This window comes from Podarcis raffonei, chromosome 2, assembly GCF_027172205.1.
Source record: "Podarcis raffonei isolate rPodRaf1 chromosome 2, rPodRaf1.pri, whole genome shotgun sequence".
NCBI classification, from domain to species: Eukaryota; Metazoa; Chordata; class Lepidosauria; order Squamata; family Lacertidae; genus Podarcis; species Podarcis raffonei.
Window position 1 is genome coordinate 19,144,012 of NC_070603.1, and position 27,173 is coordinate 19,171,184.

Here is a 27,173-nt window from a genome sequence, read left to right on the forward strand (position 1 = left end):
TCTAGGATAAGCCCTGGTTTCTGCAGCAGTAGTTCCATTCAGTAGGCCTGGCTGGAGCCCTGCATGAACTAACACTCCCAGAATGCTTTGCAATGCCACACCGGGCACCTGCGGCAAACAAATAGACATGGACAGGCTTCCCTGGAAGTAGGCAGATTGAAAAACTGTCAAGCTTATATAATTAGTAATCAATAGGCTCACTTTGGCACAGCATGGTGAATAACACCGGCGTATCTGAAGATCCAGTTGCCATAGAAACTTAAGTATTTTCCAGTGCTTATAGGACTCTGCACTTAACATATGTTTGGCACATGTATATTAAGGATATAAAATGAGTGAGTGTAAAAGCACCTTGCATTTTGTTTTCACATTTGCCGAAGGTTGGGTAGGAAGCAAGGGCTCAGGCATAGGCAAAATCCTTGTTTTGCCTCAAAGCCGCTTCTCCTGTATGTATTAAACAGGCAGTAGGCAGTTCATGTATGTACGTATAGCTATAGATGCAAAAATATGTTGGGGTATTCTAAAAGCACGTGCACCTTGTGTGATAGAATACTGTATGGGTTGTCTAGTGTTGGTACAGCCATGCTTGCTCAACCATGCATATAACACACTGGTCCTGAAAGACCTACATTGGCTCCCAGTACATTTCCGAGCACAATTCAAAGTGTTGACGCTGACCTTCAAAGCCCTAAACAGCCTCAGCCCAGTATACCTGAAGGAGCGTCTCCACCCACATTGTTCAGGTCACTGAGGTCCAGCACCGACGACCTTCTGGCAGTTCCCTCAATGCGAGAAGTGAGGTTACAGGGAACCAGGCAGAGGGTCTTCTCGGTAGTGGCGCCCGCCCTGTGGAATGCCCTCCCATCAGATGTCAAGGAAATAAACAACTGTCTGACTTTTAGAAGACACCTGAAGGCAGCCCTGTTTAGGGAAGTTTTTAATGTTTGATGTTTTATCGCGTTTTTAATATCCTGTTGGGAGCCACCCAGAATGGCTGGGGGAACCCAACCAGATGGGCAGGGTATAAGTAATAAATTGTTATTGTTATTGCTGTGCAAATATGTAGGCTTTGGGGGATGTTTTAGAAAGCAGTTTTGGTGACTTGGCAGGAGTCCAAAGAAATGCCCCCTCACCACAAAAAAAATAAATTATGTGCATCTGTGCCACAGCCTGTATCAACTTATTTCTCTTTCTCTCTCTCTCTCTCTCTCTCTCTCTCTCTCTCTCTCTCTCTCTCCAACTCCTGTTTCCTTTTGATTGTTTTTTAAAAGAGGTGTCACAGGTGCAAGCCATGTGCCTCTCTCATGATATGACCGTTCATGTTTCAATAATGTCTGTTTGATCCACAGCCCATCATTCCCCAATTATCCTCCAGGTTTTTGTGTGATGTTCCCACCCACACAGACCCTCATATCTTGGCGGGTTCGTACAGGAAGGTCCAACTAGTATTTCAGCAGCATCCATCAGTTTCCATTTGAGATCTGTAATAAACATTTAAATTGCATCTTGCTTACCGTTTAAAGGGGGGGGGGATAACAAACACGAGTTGATTCTGGTATTCAGGTGATTAGCTCCAGTTGTTTGAACAGCAGGAGTTCGGAACACATCCTTCAGGAGAAAAAGTTCCAATTAGATTTCCAATTAATGTGCAACCTGTTGTCTCTTAGCTGTTGGCCCCACGTGGAGCGATGATTATGGACCACAAAGAAGGAAGATTTCCCTAAACCCCACTGTTCGTCTCCAAGCAGATAAACTAGAGATGGTAAATATCTTCTGTCTTATTTTTTACCTTTATTCCTGTGGCAATTTGGTGACAGAAATTACTATTCCACACGGGTAAATAACACTCGTGAGACCAACGGTTTGCTGTGCTGAATCGACATTTGTTGCCTGGTGAAATTATTTAGCAAATATTGAAGTGGTCTGGCTGGATGAAAATGTTTTTAAGCTTTTGATGCTACTCTTTCTGCTGCGATTTCCTCTCCTAGCAGCAGAACTGCCTTTTGCAAATGTTGCAGGAACCTTTAGCCCAAATCTAGGGAAAGTCGTGCTTGAGTTCCCATTGACTTTATATCCCATTAATTTCAGCAATTTACTTTGGCTCGGGACCCTTGTTGTCTTTCCTTTTAAAATATTTTTATAGTCACACTAGCTTATTTCTAGCGATCTTTAAAATTTGCAATATATTACTGTAGGTCTCCAGCCAAAGTAACTGGAAGATTCCCATTTTGGCCAGGAGTTATGAGCACTTTGTGGCTATGACATGAACTTGTAGAGCTTTTGTTCTTCTTGCCAAGTAAATAAATTTCAGCAAGGACTCTTTGGACTCACAAAGAGAGTGGCAGGGACTGAGGGCTTGTGTGTATTCAGATCCAAATAGAGGAGTTTACACGTTAACGCAGATGAAGAAAAGGATTAGAGTGGGGTCAGCAAACTTTTTCGGCAGGGGACCGGTCCACTGTCCCTCAGACCTTGCGGGGGGGCCGGAATGTATTTTGGGGGGAAATAAAAATGAATGAATTCCTATGCCCCACAAATATTTTTTTTAAAAAGATATTTATTGAGATTTTACAAACAAAGAAAATTACAATATAAGAAAAGAAAAATAAAAAAGACAAAGAAAAAAGATACAAAATACAGAAAAAAGGTACAAAATATGTAAAAAATAAAAAAAACAATTAAAAGCAAATCAAACTTTTCAAATCTTATATTTCAATTACTCGTTTCCTGACCTCCTCACACCTCCCTTTTTTGTATTCCAGTTCACATAGTTAATTCAGCAAATCCTTTCCCTCTTTATTTTTATCCTAATTATAAATCTTAACATGTTAAACATCATATTTTCATCTAATTATCAACCCTTTTTTGCATATTCTTTTAGTTTTGTTACTAAAACCATCTCATTTCAATCCTGCATCATTTTAACATTCATTAATTTTACAGTGTTTCTGCAGCTAGTCTTTAAATTTCTTCCAATTTTCTTCCACCAACTCTTCTCCCTGGTCGCGGATTCTGCCAGTCATTTCCGCCAATTCCATATAGTCTATCACTTTCATCTGCCATTCTTCCAAGGTGGGTAGATCTTGTGTCTTCCAATACTTCGCGATGAGTATTCTTGCTGCTGTTGTAGCATACATAAAAAAAGTTCTGTCCTTCTTTGGCACCCATTGGCCGACCATGCCCAAGAGAAAGGCCTCTGGTTTCTTCAGAAAGGTATATTTAAATAGCTTTTTCATTTCATTATATATCATTTCCCAGAAAGCTTTAATCTTTGGGCACGTCCACCAAAGGTGAAAGAATGTACCTTCATTTTCCTTACATTTCCAACACTTATTATCGGGCAAGTGATATATTTTTGCAAGCTTGACTGGTGTCATGTACCACCTGTATATCATTTTCATAATATTCTCTCTTAGGGCATTACATGCCGTAAATTTCATACCTATGCCCCACAAATAACCCAGAGATGGCATTTTAAATAAAAGCCTACATTCTACTCATGTAAAAACGCCAGGCAGGCCCTACAAATAACCCAGAGATGCATTTTAAATAAAAGCCCACATCCTACTCACATAAAAACACCAGACAGGCCTCACAAATAACCCAGAGATGCATTTTAAATAAAAGGACACATTCTACTCATGTAAAAACACGCTGATTCCCGGACCGTCCGCGGGCCGGATCGAGAAGGTGATTGGGCTGGATCCGGCCCCTGGGCCTTAGTTTGCCTACCCATGGATTAGACAGTTTTGGAGCCACATTTTCTGTTTGAAATGGTTGCAAGAATGTTCACAGTGGAGGTGCCATCCTGCAAGTCCTTCTCCTTCCTCATTCCACCCTGTGTGCAATGAAAGCGAGTCGCAGGTTGACTTCCTGAAAGGAATTGAGCAGAGCTCCTCCTGGGTGCATTGCTGCTGAATATGTTGCAACAGGCTCTAGGCCTTGGAGGAGCAGGTGGGTGGGAGACGTTGTGTTAGAGTAAGGTTTCCCAATCTTGGGTCTCCAGCTGTTGTCAGACTACAACTCCCATCATACCCCAGTGGTCGGGGATGGTGGGAATTGTAGTCCAAAAACAGTGGGAGACCGAAGTTTGGGAAACCCTCTGTTTTAGCATGGATGGGCCTCTGATTGGAATAAATAGCTTGGCTTCGTTGAGCATCCTTGCCATGAATGTGGCTTCCCTGAATGGTGGCTACATGGAAGGGCCAGATCCTACTTAACTCTTATTAAGTGCTACTCCACAATGTGTTCACTCCCTCCATGCAGGGATGCCATCCAAAGATTATTTCCCGGAAGAACAATATGGAAGCCTGTGATTCATTGTGAGTTTGGAGCAAGGAAGTATATTCAAACAGGGCAGCCTTGCTTGTACACACATTTATTTGTTTTTTAAACAGCTCCCTATGGCTGTTTCTCATTTTTTCCCCCAATCCTAAGTTACGTTTGCCGCATCTCCCTATCAGTTTGCTATGCCCATAATCATATAAAAACCTAATGAAAATTCATCAGTATTTTTGGGTGCCTTTTTCCTCATATGCATGTTTCGGGGGAGTTACTTTGCCCAATTTGCACATTTTCCTGCAAGCAGCCTTTCATAATGCGGTGCATGCATACGTAAATGTTTGTGCATGTTTTTTTTGGGGGGGGGGAACAGCTTTGCAAAATTCAAGTGTGAATTTCAGAAAATAGCTGCATTTCAGCTTGTGTTTTCTCTTGCGAAGTGTGAGCTCTTCCCTGTTAGTGAAGATCAAGCCGAGGGTAACGGACACCCCTTGCTCCTTCGTCCTACTTCTGAGTTGGAAAGTTGTGCTAGCAAACTATGGCAGGAATTTGCTGGAGATTTCATGCTTAGGGGCGTTTATAACCCAGCAGATAATAGAGAAGTTGAAGTCTCCCATTAGTAAAATTTCTTCTTTCCCTGAAACACCTACAGTTTGAGAGGAAAATGTTTTGGGTATCAGTGATACATTTTTTCCCCCTTTTCAAGTGCTTTCATCAAGGTGCTTTTATCAAAGTTCTGCCGCCGCCTTCTTCCCCAGCTTATTTCCCAAAGTTATTTTGCTAAAAAGATCTCATTTCTCTTTTTTGTGATACCTTCTTCTCTCAATCCATCAATACCGAGAGCAGGAAAATAAGGGGGGAAAGAGCTGCGAGGGGTAGACCACTTAAATATTTATATCGTTTTTGTGTAAGTGCTTGAAGATTGGGCTTCCGAATTTGCTCTTTCTTTCCTTTTTTTCTCGTTGTCAATTGTTTGTTTTAGGAGACTAAGTGCTGATGCAACCCACACCGAGTTGCGTTTCAAGCTGCATATGCCTCTTTTCAAATCTCCTCTCTTTAAAATCTTTGTTTGGGTGCCAGAAAATGGCACTGTGAATCAGCCAGGCTGCTTTATCCCCCTGCTTATCTTACTTTAATAGGTAACCCACCCACCCAATACCTAGAAGAAGCACCATCTACTCCCCGCAGCCACTGCACACCTCCCTAACCTTTTCAGTAAGAGCCTGTTGGAATGAATGGAGATTTCAGAGTGGGCCGCATTGGATTGTCTCTAAAAAGCGCCCGGGACTCTTGCATGTGGTGCACACGCCCTGATACATCGTGTGCTTACTTGGCAGCCACTAGCAGACCCATTAAAACATTACAAAGAGGATGGGTTAGGCAGCAGAGAAAGGATAAACCGGTGCTTATGTCGTTCTGAGATAATGTGCACAAAGCACTTTGAACGCTCCAGAGTGCCACGTAAATGCTTTTTTTTTTTCTTTCGCGAAGGCATTTTGCAGAATCAGGGTTTCAGTTCCGCCACAGCACACTTACGAGTGTATGTAAAACTTTTCTCTCTGTGGATGTATAGGAACAGATCAAGGGAGCCCAACCCAAGGGTGCCAAATATTGGGGGGGGGGTCAGCGTTGCCACACATAATTGATAACGAAACACAGCAGCTGCACACCATTTGAATAGTAATGCCCCCTCAAATATTTTATTGGGGGAGACCTTTGTGAAGAGACCTCAGCCGTGAGGAGTTGGCGTTTATGGAACAGATGCACCCCATAATCCAGTGTTGGAGAGAGGAAATAGGAAGTGTGTTAGTGCATTACTACTACTACTACTACTATTTATTTACATCCCACCTTCTTCCCAGACTGGAAAGGTGACTTAAGCAAGCTAAAACAAGACTAATAATAATAATAATAATAACAATAATTTATTTATTTATACCCCGCCCATCTGGCTGGGTTTCTGGGCGGCTTCCAACAGAATATTAAAATACAATAATCTATTGAACATTAAAAGCTTCCCTAAACAGATAAAAGGAGGTGCAATGTTCCATCGTTCTCAGATAGAGAATTCAAACCCCTGTGCTTTCTCTCTCTCACCAAATCCCACTTCTAGGCTCTGAATTATCTCGGGATTCAACCCACAAAAGAGCAGCAAGAAATCCTAAGGCAGCAGCTCCCAAAGGATCCTAAAGGAACAGTGTCTTTTGGAGGTAATGAAGTGAGTTCTAGGCAAATGGTAACAGGGAACGCTGCATAAAAAAAGCCTTCCTCGCTGTGTTTGGGTGATACTTGGCTTTCAACATTGTGATAGATCAGCAGCTAAACATGGCGACGTACTGATATATCACGATGTCTGAAAGAAGGATGGAGCTATGGAGAAGCATTGGCTGGCTTCAACGGTTTTTCCGCATCACGATTTTTGCATGGCACATGATTTGCGATATACAGTTTTACCTCGGGTTAAGTACTTAATTCCTTCCGGAGGTCCGTTCTTAACCTGAAACTGTTCTTAACCTGAAGCACCACTTTAGATAATGGGGCCTCCTGCTGCCTCCACGCCGCTGGATCATGATTTCTGTTCTCATCCTGAAGCAAAGTTCTTAACCTGAAGCACTATTTCTGGGTTAGCGGAGTGTGTAACCTGAAGCGTATGTAACCTGAAGCGTCTATAATCCGAGGTACCACTGTATTTGTAGGTCAAAAATTAGGAAACTGCTATCATGATACAGTCATATCTCATGTTACGTCCGCTTCATGTTACGTTCTTTCAGGTTACGTCCTGCGGCGACCCAGAAGTACCGGAAAGGGTTGCTTCCGGGTTTCGCCGTTTGCGCATGCGCAGAAGTGCAAAATGACATCATGCGCATGCGCAGAAGTGGCAAATTGCAACCCGTGCGTGCGCAGACACGCCGCTGCAGGTTGCACTCTTTTCATGTTGCAAACCGGCCTCCAGAATGGATCCCGTTCGCAACCAGAGGTACCACTGTATGGGCTTCCTACTGGGTTTGGATGATACATCAATATATCACCCAGCCGTATTCATTACAGTAATAAATCTGTGTTTAGGTTTGACCACACAAGGCTCTGCATTGAGCAGCTCTATGTAATATTGTGGGCTTCTCTCACAGTTTGCTTGCTTAGGGTGATGTCGCATGGAGCCAGGGGGCGAAGTCGAACGCAGTGACAACACGGCCTCAGCGGCAAGGGAAAGACAGGGGAAGCCCTCCCCCCACCAGTTGTGGCAGCAGCAGGAGGAGCTGTCAGCACTGAGCTGCCTCGTACCGGCTCCATGTTCACCCTCAGAACAATGGGGGGCAGGTCGGCCCCCTAAAAAAACCCCAAAACATTTTGGGGGGCCAAAGTGCCTCCGTCCCTAATATGTGGAGAAGCGCAACCCATAGTTTACCAACTATTTAATGAAGGCATAGGCAAACTTGGCCCTTCAGGTGTTTTGGGACTACAGTTCCCATCATCCCTAGCTAACAGGGCCAGTGGTCAGGGATGATGGGAGTTGTAGTCCCAAAGCATCTGGAGGGCCGAGTTTGCCTATGCCTCATTTAATGGGAAACCATGGATTGTGCTGCAGAGGAAGTGAGCTCAGTGCCTGCAAGTGAGAGGAGAATGTGTGAATCTGCAGGTCTCTCATCGAATTCAAGCCTTTTTAGGGTTGCCAAAAGTTAACATAAGACTGATGGCAATTAACCTAGCTGACTTGTTAAAAACCCGGCTGTCATTTTGTATGCTTACAGATTTCCCTACGTGCAATTCATAGCTGGTGTTTTATAGGAAATGGGTGATGGGGAAAACATGGAGGACATCGAGAAAACATAGCAGTTGTTCAACAGGCAGCTAAAAGTTGGGTGCAATCTTGAAATTGCTTCTTTTGCCATCGATCAGGCATGTTCATGCTCACTTAGCCTCTGTTTCAGATTTTGTCCAGGTGGCAAGAAACCTATTCTGTTTGCAGCTAGATGGGGCAGTTGGTGCCCAAGGACAGGCAGCACTTAATGCTCACGAAATTGCCCAATTACTAGATTCACAGGTAAGTAATGTGTCTGTTATGGAGCTCAGTACATTGATCTAGACTTTGTTTATTTATTTATTTAATCATTCATTCATTCATTCATTCATTGAATCCATCCATCCATTCATTCATTGAATAAATGAATAGATAATAACAATAATAATTTGTTACTTTTAATTTCATACAGCTGTCCTGTATTGTCCTTCTCCTGCTAGTATATTGTTGGGTTTTCTTCCCTTTAGTTTTGTGTCTTTCTAATGGTTGAATTTATGAATTTAATATTGCAAACCCCTGTTCAACCTTGCATTTTAAAATGAAATTGTCTTGTTAGCTTCTTCTAAAAACCACCGGCTATTAAGCAATAACTTAGGGCTTTGATAAACACACACACACAAATATGTTTGAAGGCCAGCTTGTTGGATTCTCTTCTAATTATTCTGCTTCAATTTGTACTTGATGATTTTGCAAGTTAAGTTAATTCATTGGAGTAGCAGGCAAATCTCTTAAAAAGACTGGATTAAGTTGGTTTATATTTTTATATTTTTATATTATTATTATTATTATTATTATTATTATTATTATTATTATTATTACAGTCTCCGCAAATCAATAACAATTAAAACAGCATCATTTTACATAATCTTAAAGCATTAATGGTTAATGCAGGTGTTATACAATGTAGGTGTTTAAGTATCATCATGGATAAAACTGACCTAATTATTCCAAAATTTCTTTGTTAACAATCTCTGCTCCCCCCTCCCCCTAATATTTCAATGCATCCAGTTTGTCTCCTGTGATCCTTTGCAAAGAGAGGAATTGGAAGAACTTAAGAAAGAGAGGAGTGAAGCTTTACAAGAAATATGCAAATTGAAGGTAATAGTTTGCTTTGCTCATCTGAAACAAAATATACTCATCCCTCCAAGTATAGGGTTGCCATACGTCTGGAATTTACTGGACATAGCCAGTTAACTGTAAAACAAAATAAGAAACAACAAAAACTCAATAACCTTTCCAAAAAAGGCTCAACAACTCAATTTTCACTTTTTGAAATATGGCACCCCTATAATGCAAGTAATTTTTGGTTTTTAAAAAGTAGATTTTTAAATGGAATGCATTAAAATAAATTTGAAGGAGCGTAGCAACTGGAGTTTGTGTATTCTTTATACCATGTTGACCCCACTGAGTTAAAATTATTTGGCTTGATTTTGAGAAATTGATGGGATAACTGTTTCTGCTTCTCCAAGGAAGGTCCAATTTAACCATTGTTTGTGTGTGTGTGTGTGTGCGCGCGCATATGTATATGAGCCTGCCCCACTTGTGGGCTTCGAGTGGCCTACAGCAGTTTTATGTTAGTACAGTGGTACCTCGGGTTACATACGCTTCAGGTTACATACGCTTCAGGTTACAGACTCTGCTAACCCAGAAATAGTACCTTGTGTTAAGAACTTTGCTTCAGGATGACAACAGAAATCGTGCTCCGGCGGCGCGGCGGCAGCAGGAGGCCCCATTAGCTAAAGTGGTGCTTCAGGTTAAGAACAGACCTCCAGAACAAATTAAGTACTTAACCTGAGGTACCACTGTAAGTCTTTTCCCTTAGGAGCTCTCAGTCTAAGACATTCAAATGGTTTCAGGGGTAAAGGTAAAGGACCCCCTGATTCAGTTCAGTCAAAGGCGACTATGGGGTTGCGGCCCTCATCTCGCTTTCAGGCCGAGTTAGCTGGTGTTTGTCCACAGACAGCTTTCCAGGTCATGTGGCCAGTATGACTAAACCGCTTCTGGTGCAACGGAACACCGTGATGGAAACCAGAGCACACGGAAACGCTGTTTATCTTCTCGCCACAGTGGCACCTATTTATCTACTTGCATTTTGACGTGCTTTCGAACTGCTAGGTTGGCAGGAGCTGGGACAGAGCAACGGGAGCTCACCTCGTTGCGTGGATTCGAACCGCCGACCTTCCGATCGGCAAGCCCAGGAGGCTCAGTGGTTTAGACCACAGCACCACCTGCATGCCTTCAGGGGTAAAAGAGACCATCCAGACCTACAGTGGTACCTCAGGTTAAGAACTTAATTCGTTCGGGAGGTCTGTTCTTAACCTGAAACTGTTCTTAACCTGAGGTACCACTTTAGGTAATGGGGCCTCCCACTGCCGCCGCGCCACTGCTGCGTGATTTCTGTTCTTATCCTGAAGCAAAGTTCTTAACCCGAGGTACTATTTCTGGGTTAGCGGAGTCTGTAACCTGAAGCGTCTGTAACCCGAGGTACCACAGTACTAAGCTTTAGCAAGCTGGTAGCCTAATATGATTGCAGACCATAACTCCACATTGGAGAATTGCTAGGTTACAGTGTGGGACTTGTATCAAGGACTAGCTGGCTAACCGCCAACTTAGTGGCTAACCTTGGACCAGATAGTATCTCTTAGCCTAATGTATCTGGCATTACTGTTGTGAGAATAAAGGGATGTATGCATATCTGCTTTTTGGGCAAAAGACAGGAAACAAATGTTGGGAAATGCTTTTAAATATCCTCCCAGTTCATCAGGGACACTTTTTTAAATGGCTCCAAACATCTTTCTAATCCAGAGTTTCCCAAACTTGGGTCTCCGTTTGTTTTTGAACTACAACTCCATCATCCCTAGCATGACTCAGTGGTCAGGAATGATGGGACATGTAGTCCAAAAAAAGCTGGAAATCCAAGTTTGGGGAACCCAAACGAAACATTGCAGACCTGCTTTCATCCTGTTGTTTTTATTTTCTCATTGTCTTTTAAGGACTCCTAGCTTTCTAAATGATATCTCTTCCTCCTCCATTTATATGTGTGTGGTTTTTTTTTAAAAAAAATATTAACAATTTAAACATAGCAAATTATCAAAACAAATCATCTTCCTTGTTTCTCCCCCATTTTCCCCCTCCCTCCTCCCTCCCCCCCTATGACTTTCCTCATCTCCTCTCTCTGATTTCTCATCCAATGTTAACTTCTGCATTTTATAAAACTGTATACCGTATTTTTCGCCCTATAGGACGCACTTTTCCCCCTCCAAAAATGAAGGGGAAATGTGTGTGCATCCTATGGGGCGAATGCAGGCTTTCGCTGAAGCCTGGAGAGCGAGAGGGGTCGGTGCGCACCGACCCCTCTTGCTCTCCAGGCTTCAGGAAGCTCTGCGCAACCCTTGGGAGACCGGGGCGAAGCTGCGCCGGTCTCCCAAGGGTTGCGCAGAGCTGCCTGCATTCCCAGGCCTCGGCGTAACCCTGCGGTGCACCCTATGGCGCGAAAAATACGGTACATCCTTATATTATTTATTTTCTATGTTGTCCCTCAATAAATGTGTGTATGTTTATTCAAAAACTGCCAGGAAGTCCAATTCATTTTGTTGTTTTTTTTAGATAATTTGTAAAAGGTTCCCATTCTTCTTTGAAGTCACAGTTGTCCTTTTCTTGTAGTTTGCATGTCAGTTTTGCCCTCCCTTTATATGTTTTTAATCCAAATCTCACCAATCGGTGGTAAGTTCATCTTTGGTAGCTTGGGAAGTGTGTTTGTTCATTTAATTGTCCATTCCATAAAACTCATTTTCTTTTACGTCGCATGGAGATAAGGTTCCAAGCAATAAGTAAGGTATATATTTCCATTCTTACACGAGTGCTTTTGGAAAGAGAGATGGGGGGGACACACCGCTCTTTAAACTGTTACTTATTATAGGCATTCTTTAATTTTCTACTGGCAGAAGGTTTCCTACTCTGTAATTTAGATTTCAGTAGTGCTCTGCCAGCTTCATGGAATAATCACTGTTCCTGTGCGACTGACTGTAGTAGGACTTAATTTGTTCAGTAATAAAAGAACATTTCTGATTATGTCCCTTGGACTCGCCCCCAGGATAGAAGTCTCCGTAGACTTGCACAATAAGTCCTCAGTGCCAGCAACCGCTGTTATTGCCATTGCTACCTCTGCTACAGCTGAAATGTTTTTAATTTGCTACTACATTGCTTTCCTTTTGATCATTTAGTAGTAGGTCTTCTTGGATTTTGGGGTGTAAGACTTTGATTAGACAGAATTCACAAAGTCAGCTGTAAAGTCAGGAAGTACAGTCTCTCAGGGATTCCTTTCCACTATTTCTGTTGGCGGGGAGAAGAAGAAATGAAATCTCAAAAGGTGCACAGGGGGGGAAAGTTTATTGGCTCAGCGCATTTTGTGACATAGTTCCTCAGGGGTGGTGTCAGGGGACTGGCATCGGAACAGGGGAGGGAGGCAGGGGGGGCCGTTGGGATACAGAGAGCCTCCAAAACTCCTGAGGAGCAGTTACTCTTCCAGCCATGGGAAAAGCCACACCTCCAGTGGAGAAGAGAGGGAAGGGGCCAGCCAAGCGAGGAAAGGGCTTGAGGATGCTGCTGAGAGCCCCAGCACCTCACCTCGCTGAGCTGGCCAGGAGAGACGCACGCCACGTCCGTCACCCAGCTTGCGGGGTGAAATGCGAGGACGGGAGGCGGAGGTTTGGGGTGCCGAAGTTCTTATGTTAGAGGAGAAGCCGGAAGGGGTCACTCCCGGATGCTGCAAGTGACTAAGACGGACATGAACTTTGTAGATCTGCACTGTAAATAGTTTGCACAATAAAACCTGTAAAAGACAGGTCAGAGTCCTGCCTGGTTACTCACGAGCAACCAGCAGCAGCATCTGACAGGTGCTTAGATTATAGGTAAAGGTAAAGGGACCCCAGACCATTAGGTTCAGTTGTGGACAACTGTGGGGTTGCAGCGCTCATCTTGCTTTATTGGCCAAGGGAGCCAGCGTACAGCTTCCGGGTCATGTGGACAGCATGCCTAAGCCGCTTCTGGCAAACCAGAGCAGCGCACGGAAACACCGTTTAGCTTCCCGCTGGAGCAGTACCTATTTATCTACTTGCACTTTGAGGTGCTTTTGAACTGCTAGGTTGGCAGGAGCAGGGACCGAGCAACGGGAGCTCACCCCGTTGTGGGGATTCGAACCGCCGACCTTCTGATCGGCAAGTCCTAGGCTCTGTGGTTTAACCCACAGCGCCACCCGCTTAGATTATATATTTGTCTAAAAGAATTTTTGCTCCGCTTTTCAGCTGAAAACAGTCTCACAGAGAGGCTTGCAGTGATCAGAAATACAGTCCCTGACTTTAGGCTTGCAATCCGAAGGACACGACGCAAAAGGAAAAAGGGATGGGGGGAGAGGAGCAAAAATGAAAACTTGGGCCCTAGTTCTTTCTTTCAAAGTTCACCAAGCCATTCAGGCCTGACTTCGTCTCCCTTTCATGGCAGTTGTTAGCGAGAGGAAGACGACATGGACTGATGACACAGCGTTTATGCATCAAAGGCTCCGTGATTAAAAACGTGTTTCACGATGATGTCAAGGGGCCAGTTTTACTGCTTTGAGATGCCATTAAGAGAGGAAAGGGCAATAATTCCCTACTCCCCCCTTTTGTAACAGAACTGGCACCTGTTTATATTTAAGCGACCTGTGCTCGCTGTTTATTCGTGTGACAGCCACATCCATAAATAAAAAAGAGAGAACGTCTAAGCCATGTTTGCAGAAAGAAGGGGAATGGAAGAGCAGGAAATACTGGCTGCTCCTCTGTGTGGCTGAGAGGAGCACACTAGTTTAATGATTTTTCCTCCCTCCTATTGAAAGCATACAGGTCATCGTCTTCCAACCAATTTAGGTCACCCCTTGGCTTGATTATTTCAGGTGGACCTGTGAAGTAAATAATTGCTATTGATCAGAGGTCTGGACTGACGATCTAAGAGCCTGCAACCCTGACAGTGCTCACAAAGCAACTTAATATCCTGGAGCCAGAGAACTCCTGCTTCTGCAAACACATGCACAACACATAGATATTAATGGGAACGAGTGAAGTCTGTGGTGTTGGCAGCACTGGATTAGTGACCCGGGAAAGCTGGGGTTTGATTTAAATCTGTGCTGAATGTCCTGGGAAACGTGACCCACTCTGGGGTTGCAGCGCTCATCTCGCTTTATTGGTCAAGGGAGCCAGCGTACAGCTTCCGGGTCATGTGGCCAGCATGACTAAGCCGCTTCTGGCGAACCAGAGCAGCGCACGGAAACGCCCTTTACCTTCCCGCCGGAGGGGTACCTATTTATCTACTTGCACTAGCTAGCGTGCTTTCGAACTGCTAGGTTGGCAGGAGCAGGGACCGAGCAACGGGAGCTCACCCCATCGCAGGGATTCGAACCGCTGACCTTCTGATCGTCAAGTCCTAGGCTTTGGTTTAACCCACAGCGCCACCCGTCTCCCTTTCTGCTCTCTTAGAACTGCACAATCACAACTGTTGCCACCCCAAGCATGTGAGATGGAAGGAAGAGCTGCTAGATTAGAGGGTTAACTTTCAGGACTGAGTTGCCCACACTCTTTGTCATTGTAAGAAAGAGGAAAAACCTGCCCTGAGCTGCTTTGTGGGGGTTTGCATAGGACACCCTGATTTCAAAGCAGCAACACAGGTACCCTAACTCAAGCCCGTAAGCAAGAGTTGCTGGCAGCGAGTTGCATCCTCTGTTGCAGGACTGGGCGATGCCTGGTTTTCAACATCGCCATATATATTGCCAGCTAAACATTGCGATCTACTGATAAATCACAATGTCTGAAATAAGGATGGAGCTATGCAGAGGCGTCGGCTGACTTCATGGTTTCCCCCACATTGTGATTTTTGCTTAGCACAGACAGACACATCATGATTCGCAATACAGTGGTACCTCGGGTTAAGAACTTAATTCGTTCTGGAGGTCTGTTCTTAACCTGAAACTATTCTTAACCTGAAGCACCACTTTAGCTAATGGGGCCTCCTGCTGCCGCTGCGCCACCAGAGCACAATTTCTGTTCCCATCCTGAAGCAAAGCTCTTAACCCGAGGTACTTTTTCTGGGTTAGTGGAGTCTGTAACCTGAAGCGTCTGTAACCCGAGGTACCACTGTATATTGCCAGGTCAAAAACTATGAAACCGAGATCACGCCATGGACTTCAAACAAGTTTTGGACGATATATTGCCCAGCCCTACCCTGTTGTAGCACCTGGAATTGGTGGTGTTGCAGTCAACACTCAGAATGAAGTCACAATCTGGGGTGGGTGGATGGTGCAGCTAGGAGTGTTCAGGACCAAGGTCTCCCACCCACTCTGTCTGTCTGCCTGTCTTTCTTTCTCTCTCTGTGCATAATTACCGTATTTTTCGCTCTATTGGACGCACCGGACCATAGGACGCACCGGACCATAGGAGGGGGAGAATGGGGGGGGGGATTTTTTTTTCTTGTTCTCCCCCTCAGAAACAAGGTGTGTTCAAGGTGCGTTCAAGAGCAGGCCTTGCCGCTGCCCCCCCGCTTGTGAGGCTGGCGGTGGGGGGAAGCACTGCTTTCCCCCACCGCCAGCTTCAAAGATCCCTGAAGCCTTTGGAGCGCAGCTGCACTCCAAAGGCTTGAGGCTTCGGGGGGCATCCTTTGTAGCCTCCGCAGGGCGGCGGGGTGTTTTGGCTTCGGGGACAGCAGGCTGCTATCCGCAAGCCTTGGGAGCCCGGCGGAGAGCTGCCCGAAGCTCAGGGTATACAGCGCCACCCTCCCCCGGCTTCGGGCTGCAGGCAGCTATCCGCAAGCCTGCAGAGCCCAGCAGGAGTTCCTGCCGGGCTCCGCAGGCTTGTGGATAGCTTTCTGAAGCCTGCATTCGCTCCATAGGACGCACACACTTTCCCCCTTCATTTTTGGAGGGGAAAAAGTGTGTCTTATAGAGCGAAAAATACGGTACTTCCTTCTGATGATGACTGCCTATAAAATTAGGGTAGTGGGTCACTCTCTCTTGTTGAAGATTCCATAACATGCTGTAGTATTGTTACATGCCCATTGAAATGTGGGAGGGTAGGGGTGAATGAAGCTGTTGCTGTGTTTCCTTTGGTCTACAGACAAGCCGTCAGATGATAATAGCTTGCTGCAATTAACTGACACATTGATTTGTCTCTTTGGGATTTAAAATGTTAGCCTTTGTGGTAGAATGTGAGCTCCTGCTATTGCTCTCCAAAACCATTTTTTCTTGTTGTCATCTCAGCTTTTATATGCCTGCCATTGCTATTTTTTTCCCTAGAAAAAGAGGTTGCTGGAGCTCACCTTGAACGCTTCCCTTTTTCTCTTATAATGGCAATGGCACCCATCTGATTGGTGCCGGAACTGAATGAATGAATGAATTTTATTATTTCGGTTACAGACCAGTTCCAGCCCACATACAATATCAAGGAAGTCATAAAACATGATAGGACACATTTGAATCTACAATTAGGTATAACAGGGACAATACAGATATAGCAACAGTTAAAAAATATATAAATTAAAACTTAGTCACTAACATATAACCTAAAATTATCATTTAAAACCTTAATCATTATGATAGCACAGCTTGTTCCCTAAGTTTTATGGTAATCGCACAGAATTTGGCTACCCGTAACGTGATCTCAGGATCCTTGTCCTCTACCAGGGATTTTAGACATTGAAGTTCAATAGGTTGATTGTCAGTTCTCCATTTGTGTCTCATTCTTTTTTTAAGAGTGCCGGAACTGAGTTCCAGGGAGTTCTGCCTGGGGCAAGGGAAAGCCCTGCCTGCTACCACCCCCTGTGGTTCTCCAGTTGTCGTTGGACTCCAACTCCCATGATCCCTGACCATTGGCCATGCTGGCTGGGGCTGATGGGAATTGGAGTCCACAGTGTATGGAAGGCGCCGCTGCACCAGGTTTTGGAACGAACCTCAGGACAGATAATAGGAATTGCTTCTTCACGCAGAGTATAGTTAAAGGAGGAGAAGATAGTGATAGCCACAAACATGGATTTAACAAAGAACTGGACAAATTCATGGAGGATAAGGCTATCAGTGCCTGATGGCTGTGCTGGCTTTCCTCTACCTCCATGGTCAGAAGTAGTAATGTTTCTGAATACCAGTTGCTGGAAGCCACAGGAGGGGAGAGTGCTGTTGTGCACAGGTTCCCTACTTGCTGTTTTTCCACAGGCCAGCACCCTGTTCTTTTTTTAAAAAAAATTAAATATTTTCTGTTTTGCAATTTAAAATACTCATTTTACACCCTTAAGATATCAGTGACTTCCCTTCTTCTCTTTCCGTGGTTCATTTTACATATCATAAATCCCTGCACATTTTACAAAAGCTATACCATTCAGTATTCCATTATTGCATCCATCAAAACTTATTCACACTGTCGAATTTATCTTAACCCTGCCAGCGTTTTCAGCTGTACACAATTCTTTCCCATATATTCAATAAAACATTTTCCAATCTTCTTTAAATGTATGTTGTTCTTGTTCTCTTATTCTATATGTTAAGTCTGCAAGTTGTGCATATTCTGTCAACTTCAGTTGTCATTCTTCTTTGGTTGGGACCTTGCTCGTTTTCCATTTTTGGGCTAACAAAATATGGGCCGCAGTAGTAGCATACATAAATCACCTTTTATGACAACTGGGGATTTCAGTCTGAATTATCCCTGACAGAAAGGACTCTGTTTTTTGTTGTTGTTGTTGTTGTTGTTGTTGTTGTTGTTGTTGTTGTTGTTGTTGTTTTGGGGGGAGTACTTTTAAACATTTATTTCAATTCATTATCGATCATTTCCCAATACTCTTTTACCCTTTTACAAGTCCACCACATATGAAAGAATGTTCCCTCAGGCTGGAGGATCCTGTTCACACATATATATATATATATGCCAGTTTCCTACAGGCCAGCATCCTGTTCTCACAGTGGTCCACTAGATGCCTGTGGCCTGATCCAACAGGCTCTTACGGTCTTCCATTGAGGAAGCTGTGGCGATCACACACAGGGCCCCCAGACGTTTGACGGTCTATTGACCCTGTGCCGCCACTGCGATTGCTTTTTCCACTGCCACCACCCCGTATCTGACGGGGACACACGGAGTCCAGTCAGTTGTTAACATAAACAAATAATCAAGTTTATTTTTAAATGCAGCAACAAGCTTATGGTTACAGTTAATTTTTCTTGACAGTTTCTTAATCTTAGTTCCTAACAACTTCAAACTGATTATTCCCAACTATCTATCTGACTCCACCTAACAATTCCTCTCACTCTCTCACAATACAACTCGACCAACCCACACCTAAACCTCCCTCTTCCTTCTTCAACTCCCAGACCTCAACCCTCAACTCCCAAACCTCAACTCTCAACTCCCAAACCTCAACTGACTTTCAAAACCTCCCACTCTAACTTTTATTTTCCCCCCCCTTGCATTCTCACTGGCCAATCACATCACACCTATTTTAACCCTTTCCTTATAACCCATCCTAGGAGGCAAACACCACGTTAGCGAATAAGACTTCATACTGTACATGAGATACGATAGCCACCTTCAGATATCTCAAGGGCTGTCACTCACATGGAAGAGGGAACAACCTTGCTTTCTCCTGCTCCTGTGGGTAGGACTCGAACCAATGGCTTTAAGTTACAAGAAAGGAGATTCTGACTAAACATACAGGAAAAACCTTCTGACAGTAAGAGCCGTTGGGCAGTGGAATGGTCTCCCTCAGGAGGTTGCGGACTCTTCTTCCTTGGAGGTTTTTAAGCAGAGATTGGATGGCCATCTGTCATGGATGCTTTAGCTGAGGTTCCTGTATCTCAGGGGGTTGGACTATAGATGACCCTTAGGGTCCTTTCCAGTGCTACAATTCTTTGATTCTATTATTCTAGATCATAGCTGGCCAATGCCTTCATTCTGAAAGGCCACTCTCTTATTATTAGTATTTTATTTATTAGTTTTATATACCACCTTTCATCAAAAGATCTCAGGGCAGTTCACATAATTAAATACAGGGTAATAACAAGTAAGAGAGCCAGTGTGGTGTAGTGGTTAAGAGAGGTAGACTCGTAATCTGGTGAACCGGGTTCGCGTCTCTGCTCCTCCACATGCAGCTGCTGGGTGACCTTGGGCTAGTCACGCTTCTCTGAAGTCTCTCAGCCCCACTCACCTCACAGAGTGTTTTGTAGGGACGTGGGTGGTGCTGTGGGTTAAACCACAGAGCCCAGGACTTGCCGATCAGAAGGTAGGTGGTTCGAATCCCCGCGACGGGGTGAGCTCCCTTTGCTCGGTCCCAGCTCCTGCCCACCTAGCAGTTCGAAAGCACGTCAAAGTGCAAGTAGATAAATAGGTACCACTCTGGTGGGAAGGTAAACGGCGTTTCTGTGTGCTGCTCTGGTTCGTCAGAAGCAGCTTAGTCATGCTGGCCGCATGACCCGGAAGCTGTACGCTGGCTCCCTCGGCCAATAAAGCGAGATGAGCGCCACAACCCCAGAGTTGGTCACGACTAGACCTAATGGTCAGGGGTCCTTTACCTTTAATAACAAGTAAATAATCAAAACAGCAAAATGATAACCCCCACTCTGTTATCTTGGAAGCAGTGGTAGAGATTGCCTTGCCCTCCCTCCTGGGTGTTCTGACTCTGCAATAAAACTGGCAAAAACTCAGTAAGAACTTCAGAGATTTGGCTCAAATATGCTCTAGTAGTATGAGGTCAGCAGTCTGGGACAACAATGGAGCAAATCTGTTTTCTAAAAGGTCCTCATTGGTCCCCTTAAGAGACAGACCAGTAGAAGTTCTTTATTTCTGATACTTCAAATGAGATAGAAATATAGAGAGAAATGCTGTTTTTCCTTAAAAGTAAAACACTTGAGCAGTTTTGGGTTAAAACGTAAGAGGGTTAAATAGAGAGCTGTTTTAGGGAGGGGCGGCTGCAGAATCTGCCAGTATACGATGTCTTTTTTGGGGAGTGTTTTGTACGTTCTTCGAATATCAACCAAATCGCACAGCCAGAAATAATGGCAAAAAAAGGTGTTCAGGGTGGCTAAGATAAGGAAATGTTTCAAAGAGAGATTGCCAAGGAACTCTGTGAGATCCTACAAGATCACTTACCTATAAACCGATGGAGAGAGAGAAAAGGGCATCCAGTTTATTGAGAAAGAAGAGGCGACACAGAGGATATGCTTGTATAAAATGAGCCTGCACACCATATTGAACTCTGTGAATGAATTCTATAAGGGAATGCCTGTCCAACTCAAATCGTTGGCTGGCAGCTGCTTGTGGAGTTCACTGTAGCAACAAGTGACGCTCATGATGACATTCGGATTTCCTTCATTCAAAGAGCTTTGGAATTCTTACTGCTTAACTAACGCTTCTCTCTTTTGCATTGACAGGAAGAGTTGGCCGAGTCCGAACATAGGAGAAAACAGCTGGCCGAAGAGCTGCAAACTGCCAAACAAGTAAGTGAAACCCTCCGTCAAGTCAGGGTTGTTGCAGAATATTCCTTTTTCTTCCCGGGGGGGGGGCACCAGCGATGTGACAGTGGCAACTGTGATTTAGCACTTTTCATCCTTGCGGTTCTCAGTTCAGTGCTTCCCCAGCTGCTACAGAGAGCTGTGGCTCCTTTGCTTCAGGATGAGAACAGAAATCGTGCTCCAGCGGCACAGCAGCAGCGGGAGGCCCCATTAGCTAAAGTGGTGCTTCAGGTTAAGAACAGTTTCAGGTTAAGAATGGACCTCCGGAACGAATTAAGTACTTAACCCAAGGTGCCACTGTATTTTGATTTCAATTTGCAAGTTTTTCACCATGCATCAACATCTTTCCACTTGCTTTTCTTTGGGATATCGAAATGCAGGGGAGGGGATAGTCCCTATACTTTTCAATAGCAGCATGTGACCCTCCCATTCATCCTACTATGAGAGGTCTAAGCTTTGTCTTCCTTTTCTGAATCTGGAAACCCTGTTACCCCCCACCCACCGTCCATGTCTTCTTAACTCTGAGCTGTCGTGCTGCTTACCTCCTATTATGCTATGGTATCTACACTGCCGGGACACGGGTAAACCACAGAGCCTAGGGCTTGCTGATCAGAAGGTCGGCGGTTCGAATCCCCATGACGGGGTGAGCTCCCATTGCTCGGTCCCTGCTCCTGCCAATCTAGCAGTTCGAAAGCACATCAAAGTGCAAGTAGATAAATAGGTACCGCTCTGGCGGGAAGGTAAACGGCGTTTCCGTGCTCTGCCTCTGGTTCACCAGAAGCGGCTTAGTCATGCTGGCCACGTGACCCGGAAGCTGTACGCTGGCTCCCTCGGCCAATAAAGCAAGATGAGCGCCACAACCCCAGAGTCGGCCACAACTGGACCTAATGGTCAGGGGTCCCTTTAACTTTAACTTTACCTATACTGCCATGCTAAACCAGCAATCCTCTGTTGGTTTATTCTCTTTATGAGATCTTCAAAAAAAATAATTTTTTTTAAATTGCCCTTGAAACAAGATCCTGAAAAATCCTCAGTTGCAAATTCACATGTTGCTGCTCCTCCTGATTATATCTATATAATTTTTAATTAATTTTTTCTGTTTTACAATTTAATGTACTCCTTTATACATCCTTAAGATATCAGTGACTTCCCTTCTTCTCTTTCCATGGTTCATTTCCCTTACCATAAATCCCTGCATATTTTACAAAAACTAAACCATTTAGTATTCCATTATTACAACCATCAAAACTTATTTACATTGTTGACGTTATCTTAATGCTGCCAGCGTTTTCAGCTGTGCAGTTATTTCCCATATATTCAATAAACGTTTTCCAATCTTCTTTAAACATATGTGCTTCTTGTTCTCTTATTCTATGTTAAGTCTGCAAGCTGTGCATATTCCATCAGCTTATATTGGGACCTCGCTCATTTTCCATTTGGGGGCTAACGAAACACGGGCCGCAGTAGTGGCATACATAAATAACGTTTTTTGACACCTGGGAATATCCTTCTGAATTATCCCCAACAGAAAGGACTCAAGGTTTTTTGGAAAGGTACTTTAAAACATTTTTTCCCATTCATTATGGATCATTTCCCAATACTCTTTTACCCTTTTACAAGTCCAATTCTGTTTATGAGATCTTTAAAAAAACCCCAACTTTAGGTTTTTCCTTGAAACAAGATCCTGAAAAATCCTCAGTTCCGAATTCACATGTTGCTGTTACTCCTGATTTTCAATAAATACCACAAGTGGGGCTTGCGTGTGATATTTTTGGGTCAAGCCTGTAGGTTCTTGCTGAGAATTCCTGGAGCGTTGTGCAGTCATGCCAGGTGTAAACAGGAATGTTTCTGAAACTCTCAGGCAGGCCTTCCCCCCCTTTTTTTTCACCAGGCAAGTGGCCGGGGAGCAAGGTTGGAGCCAAAGGGCGTAACAAAAGCATGGCTAGATGTGCCAGCATCTAGCTGATTCATGTTTCTGCCCACGCATGTTTTCAAAGGGTGAGCCCATGGCACGCTTTCCGCCAATGCAGTTTTCAGCATTGCAATATGTCGTGCGTAAGGGACTTGCCAGCTGCTTTTCAAGGCTGATTAGATCATGGGTGGCCAACACTGCTGAACTACAGCTCCCTGTATCCCTGGCCACGCAGACTGGGGCTGATGGGAGCCGGAGTCTAACAACAGGAGATGTTGGCTAAAAAAATCCCAAACCCTTCTATTTATTAAAGAAGAAGAAGAGTTTGGATTTGATATCCCGCTTTATCACTACCCGAAGGAGTCTCAAAGCGGCTAACATTCTCCTTTCCCTTCCTCCCCCACAACAAACACTCTGTGAGGTGAGTGAGGCTGAGAGACTTCAGAGAAGTGTGACTAGCCCAAGGTCACCCAGCAGCTGCATGTGGAGAAGCGGAGACGCGAACCCGGTTCACCAGATTATGAGTCCACCGCTCTTAACCACTACACCACACTGGCTCTCTGTAGAGATTCGTTTTTAATTGCATCTTCAGAAACAGTTTTGCTTCATTGCCCCCACCCCATAAAGTTGGTGTGTGTTTTTTTTAATATTTGGGGGTTTTCCCCCTACAGGAAGCCAAGGCATCAGTGGAGGAGGCGAGAGGCCTGCGTAGCAGAATCCATCTTGCAGAAGCTGCGCAAAAGCAAGCTAGCGGCATGGAATTGGACTACGAGGAAGTAATCCACCTGCTTGAGGTCGAAATTGCTGATCTGAGGGCTCAGCTCAGCGATCATTGTGGTCAAAATAAAGTAAGCACCTCGGGAGCAGCTCGGAGAGTTGCCATGGTTTTTTCTCGCTGTTGTCATGTATCCCGTCTTTCATTTTCCTTCCTTTTGTTCTCCTAAAGTAGGTCACTGTTTGTCTTGTATTATTCAATAGATTGTGTTGTGGAGGCAGCAGAGGGAGGGCGAAACAAAAGCTATGAACTCGCTTTTCTTCGGAGAACTCTTTTTAGTCGGGGAAAACTTGAGCCACAACCTTGCTTGGGTGGTCGCTGGCCAATGTGACGCAGCTCAAGGTTAATTATTGTGGAGCCCACAACTTGCTGGGATTTCACATTTGTTTCCCTATTAACTAATATGTTCCATAAAAGCATTATAGTTTAAGAGTTAAGTTATTCTATCAGTGTTTATTGGTTTTATAATTGGTTCTTAGCCGTTTTTATCTGTAAGACACCTTGAGTGTCTGTCAGGGGAAAAGGTGGGGTATAAATAAATACAGAATAATAAATATAGAACAATATTTCAGTTTAAGAGCGTGTTCCAAGACATGGAAAACCAAGGCTGCAATCCCATAGCCACTTAATGGAGTGAGCCTGAACAGTGGTGTAGCGTGGGTTGCCAGGGCTGTGCAGAAGGGATGGGCGGGAGGGAAACAGAGTACGCACGCGTGTTAAATTGCCAAACAGTGTCTGTGTCACCCAGGAGATCCTGGCTGCAGAAATAAGAAAAGAATAGTCATTTCGTTGTTTGGAGAGGTCACTTCTTGGTTCTCATGGAGAAACTGTTTTCAACAGAGCCCAGCAAGGGAAGCGCAAGTTAATACAAGGCAGCACCACTGAGCCTGAATGAACTCAGTAAGACATATACAAGAATTGTGCTCTAAAGTTTCTAGGCACCTTCAACTATGGAACCAGCATTCTTTTCCGCCTTTTCATTTAGGTTAGTGTAGATGCAGGTTCGTAATAATAGATTTGCTGTATCCAGTGGTCTTTCCTTATCCTGAAAGACCTGCTCATAGCTGGAAGACACATAACTATCAATTCCCATTTGTATAACTCTGAAAGATACGGATACCTTGTATGTCCTATATTTTGAACCCAGTAGCCTTTAGCTGCCAGCTTTCAAAGCGTGAGCAGGTACCACAAATATGCCCGCTTTCCCTTGCAGTAAATCATTCTGAATAAAGAACCAGGGTCACGGGCCCTCTGCTATGGCCAGAACAGGCTCCGCAAGGAAATGCCACAATTGAGATGATGCAGAAGTTCTGGCGTGTTCACACATGTAAATGCCCACTAGATGAGGAATCTGTGGTTCTCCCGGTGTTGCTGGACTAGGATGCCCTGACCAGGGTTGCTGGAACTGATGGGAGTCCAGCAATATCTGGAAGGACACATGTCCTCATGTTGTTGTTGTTTAGTCGTTTAGTCATGTCCGACTCTTCGTGACCCCATGGACCAGAGCACGCCAGGCACTCTTGTCTTCCACTGCCTCCTGCAGTTTGGTCAAACTCATGCTGGTAGCTTCGAGAACACTGTCCAACCATCTCGTCCTCTGTCGTCCCCTTCTCCTTGTGCCCTCCATCTTTCCCAACATCAGGGTCTTTTCCAGGGAGTCTTCTCTTCTCATGAGGTGGCCAAAGTATTGGAGCCTCAGCTTCACGATCTGTCCTTGCAGTGAGCACTCAGGGCTGATTTCCTTAAGAATGGAGAGGTTTGATCTTGCAGTCCATGGGACTCTCAAGAGTCTCCTCCAGCACCATAATTCAAAAGCATCAATTCTTCGGCAATCAGCCTTCTTTATGGTCCAGCTCTCACTTCCATACATCACTACTGGCCCCTTCATGGATCACTGCCTTGCTGTGGTGAAGGGGCTTGAATAACTCAGAGAAGCTATGAACAATGCCAAGCAGGGCACCCAAGACGAACAGGTCATAGTGGAGAGTTTTGACCAAACGTAATCCACCTGGAGTAGGAGCCGGCAAGCCACTCCAGTATCCCTGCCAAGAAAACTCCATGGACAAAGAGAACAGGCATGTCCTCATACTTTTCACTAAATGCTATAGCCATCACGGGATAACTATGCACGTACCAATGCACGAAATGCAGTCTTCTCGGAGACAAGGCAGAACCAGTCATGACTTTTGCAGGCTGACCCGAAATACACCTTACACATTGTGTGGCATGTCGAAAGCTGCATTTCCATGCACACGAGCAAGTTCTTAAGCACGGCTTGTTACATGGATGCATATGACTTAGCAGAGCACGTTGATCTGTGTCTTCTTTATGGTAAGCAGTCCAGGAATCAAGCCTTTTGCTCTGCAAAATTTTCAAGTTTTTTTTTAATGCCCATTTTAAACTGTGACTGTATGGAGCTGAAGTGCCAGTTTTGTTTCCCAGCACTCAGCTGAAATTTGCAAGGTTTGTGGTTCTATGCAATATTCAGCTTACGGTGGAGGCAAATGAATTATTCCCAACATTCACCACAATCCTGTGCAGGAGAAAAAGACAACAGCAGAATTCAATGTCCATGAGATGTATAAAGGCATCTCATTACATAAAACTCTGGTTTGACAACTATATCTCAGCTGGAAGATACTTTTCTCTAGATCATTTACCAAAGCTCGATCTGAGCATTTCCCAGAAATGATATAATACCCATTTTACTTTTTTTAAAGACGCCCATCAAATTGACTTTTTTTTGCTATCCAGACTGATACAACCCACAGCTGGGCCAGATTATTTAGTGAACCCCATCCTCTTCGCAAACTGCCCATGCAACATGATTACCTTGACTTCCTCTTTGACTCATGGACTTATTTGTTTTCGGCATGCAGAGTACTGAAGGGAACCACTTTCTGAAAAATTGGCCACAGAAAAAGGAATCTAATTTCTGCTCAGTTACAAGGCCAGCTCAGTGCATGTTTGGGCTCTTTGAGACTCAGGTCTTCCTGCCTAGTAAATGTGCTTATTTAGAAAAGTTGCTTTTTGCTCTAAGCAACAAAAAAACACACAAAGTCAGATCTGAGTGAACAGTTAGCCCAAATCTTGTTTCAAAGAGAAAATCTGAATTGCTCTTGTGTTTTGCAAATCTGCTCCTTTTAAGTACATGGGTGGTCATCTCCAAGGGGCAGAGGAATGGGGGTGCTGTGGGTGTGGTCCACCCTGGGTGTCACCCCTGAGGGGGGTGACAAAATGCCAGGTGGCACTCACTGCGGGGCCTGCAGCGCACCCGAGCCATGCGCCTCTCTTGGGAGAGACGCGGTGGTAGGGGTGCGCACAGGCTCCATGCTGCCAAAACGGTCTGCCCACTGCCTTCCCCCCCCCCCAGCTGTAGGGTGGCTGAGTGGGAAGAGGCGGACAGACTCTGGAGGCCCCACAGCACGCGCCGTCCCAGGCGCCTGAGCGGTTTCCTCCGCCGCTGGCCATCTCTTAGCCCAGAGTTTGAATTCACACCAAGGCAGTTTTAAACCTCTCTCTGGGTAGCTGTGTCAATTTTTAATCAAGGTCTAATGAAAGGTTTAGGGACGCGGGTGGCGCCGTGGGTTAAACCACAGAGTCCAGGACTTGCAGATCAGAAGGTCAGCGGTTTGAATCCCCGCGCCGGGGTGAGCTCCCGTTGCTTGGTCCCTGCTCCTGCCAACCTAGCAGTTTGAAAGCATGTCAGAGTGCAAGTAGATAAATAGGTACTGCTCCGGCGGGAAGGTAAACGGCGTTTCCGTGCGCTGCTGTGGTTCGCCAGAAGCGGCTTAGTCATGCTGGCCACATGACCCGGAAGCTGTACGCTGGCTCCCTTGGCCAATAAAGCAAGATGAGCGCCGCAACCCCAGAGTCGGCCACGACTGGACCTAATGGT

At 44.8% G+C, this 27,173-nt stretch overlaps 1 protein-coding gene across 3 annotated transcripts in view; it reads left to right on the plus strand.

The window, feature by feature from the left end:
* Positions 1–27,173, plus strand: part of STXBP4 (syntaxin binding protein 4) — a 148,750-nt gene that overhangs the window by 38,253 nt on the left and 83,324 nt on the right. For all 3 annotated transcript variants that reach the window (XM_053375139.1, XM_053375140.1, XM_053375141.1), the window contains exons 8-13: positions 1,668–1,762; positions 6,395–6,491; positions 8,211–8,323; positions 9,089–9,178; positions 20,508–20,573; positions 23,172–23,348. In XM_053375139.1, coding sequence (XP_053231114.1) covers positions 1,668–1,762; positions 6,395–6,491; positions 8,211–8,323; positions 9,089–9,178; positions 20,508–20,573; positions 23,172–23,348 — 638 coding nt within the window. The remainder of the gene's footprint in view (positions 1–1,667; positions 1,763–6,394; positions 6,492–8,210; positions 8,324–9,088; positions 9,179–20,507; positions 20,574–23,171; positions 23,349–27,173) is intronic.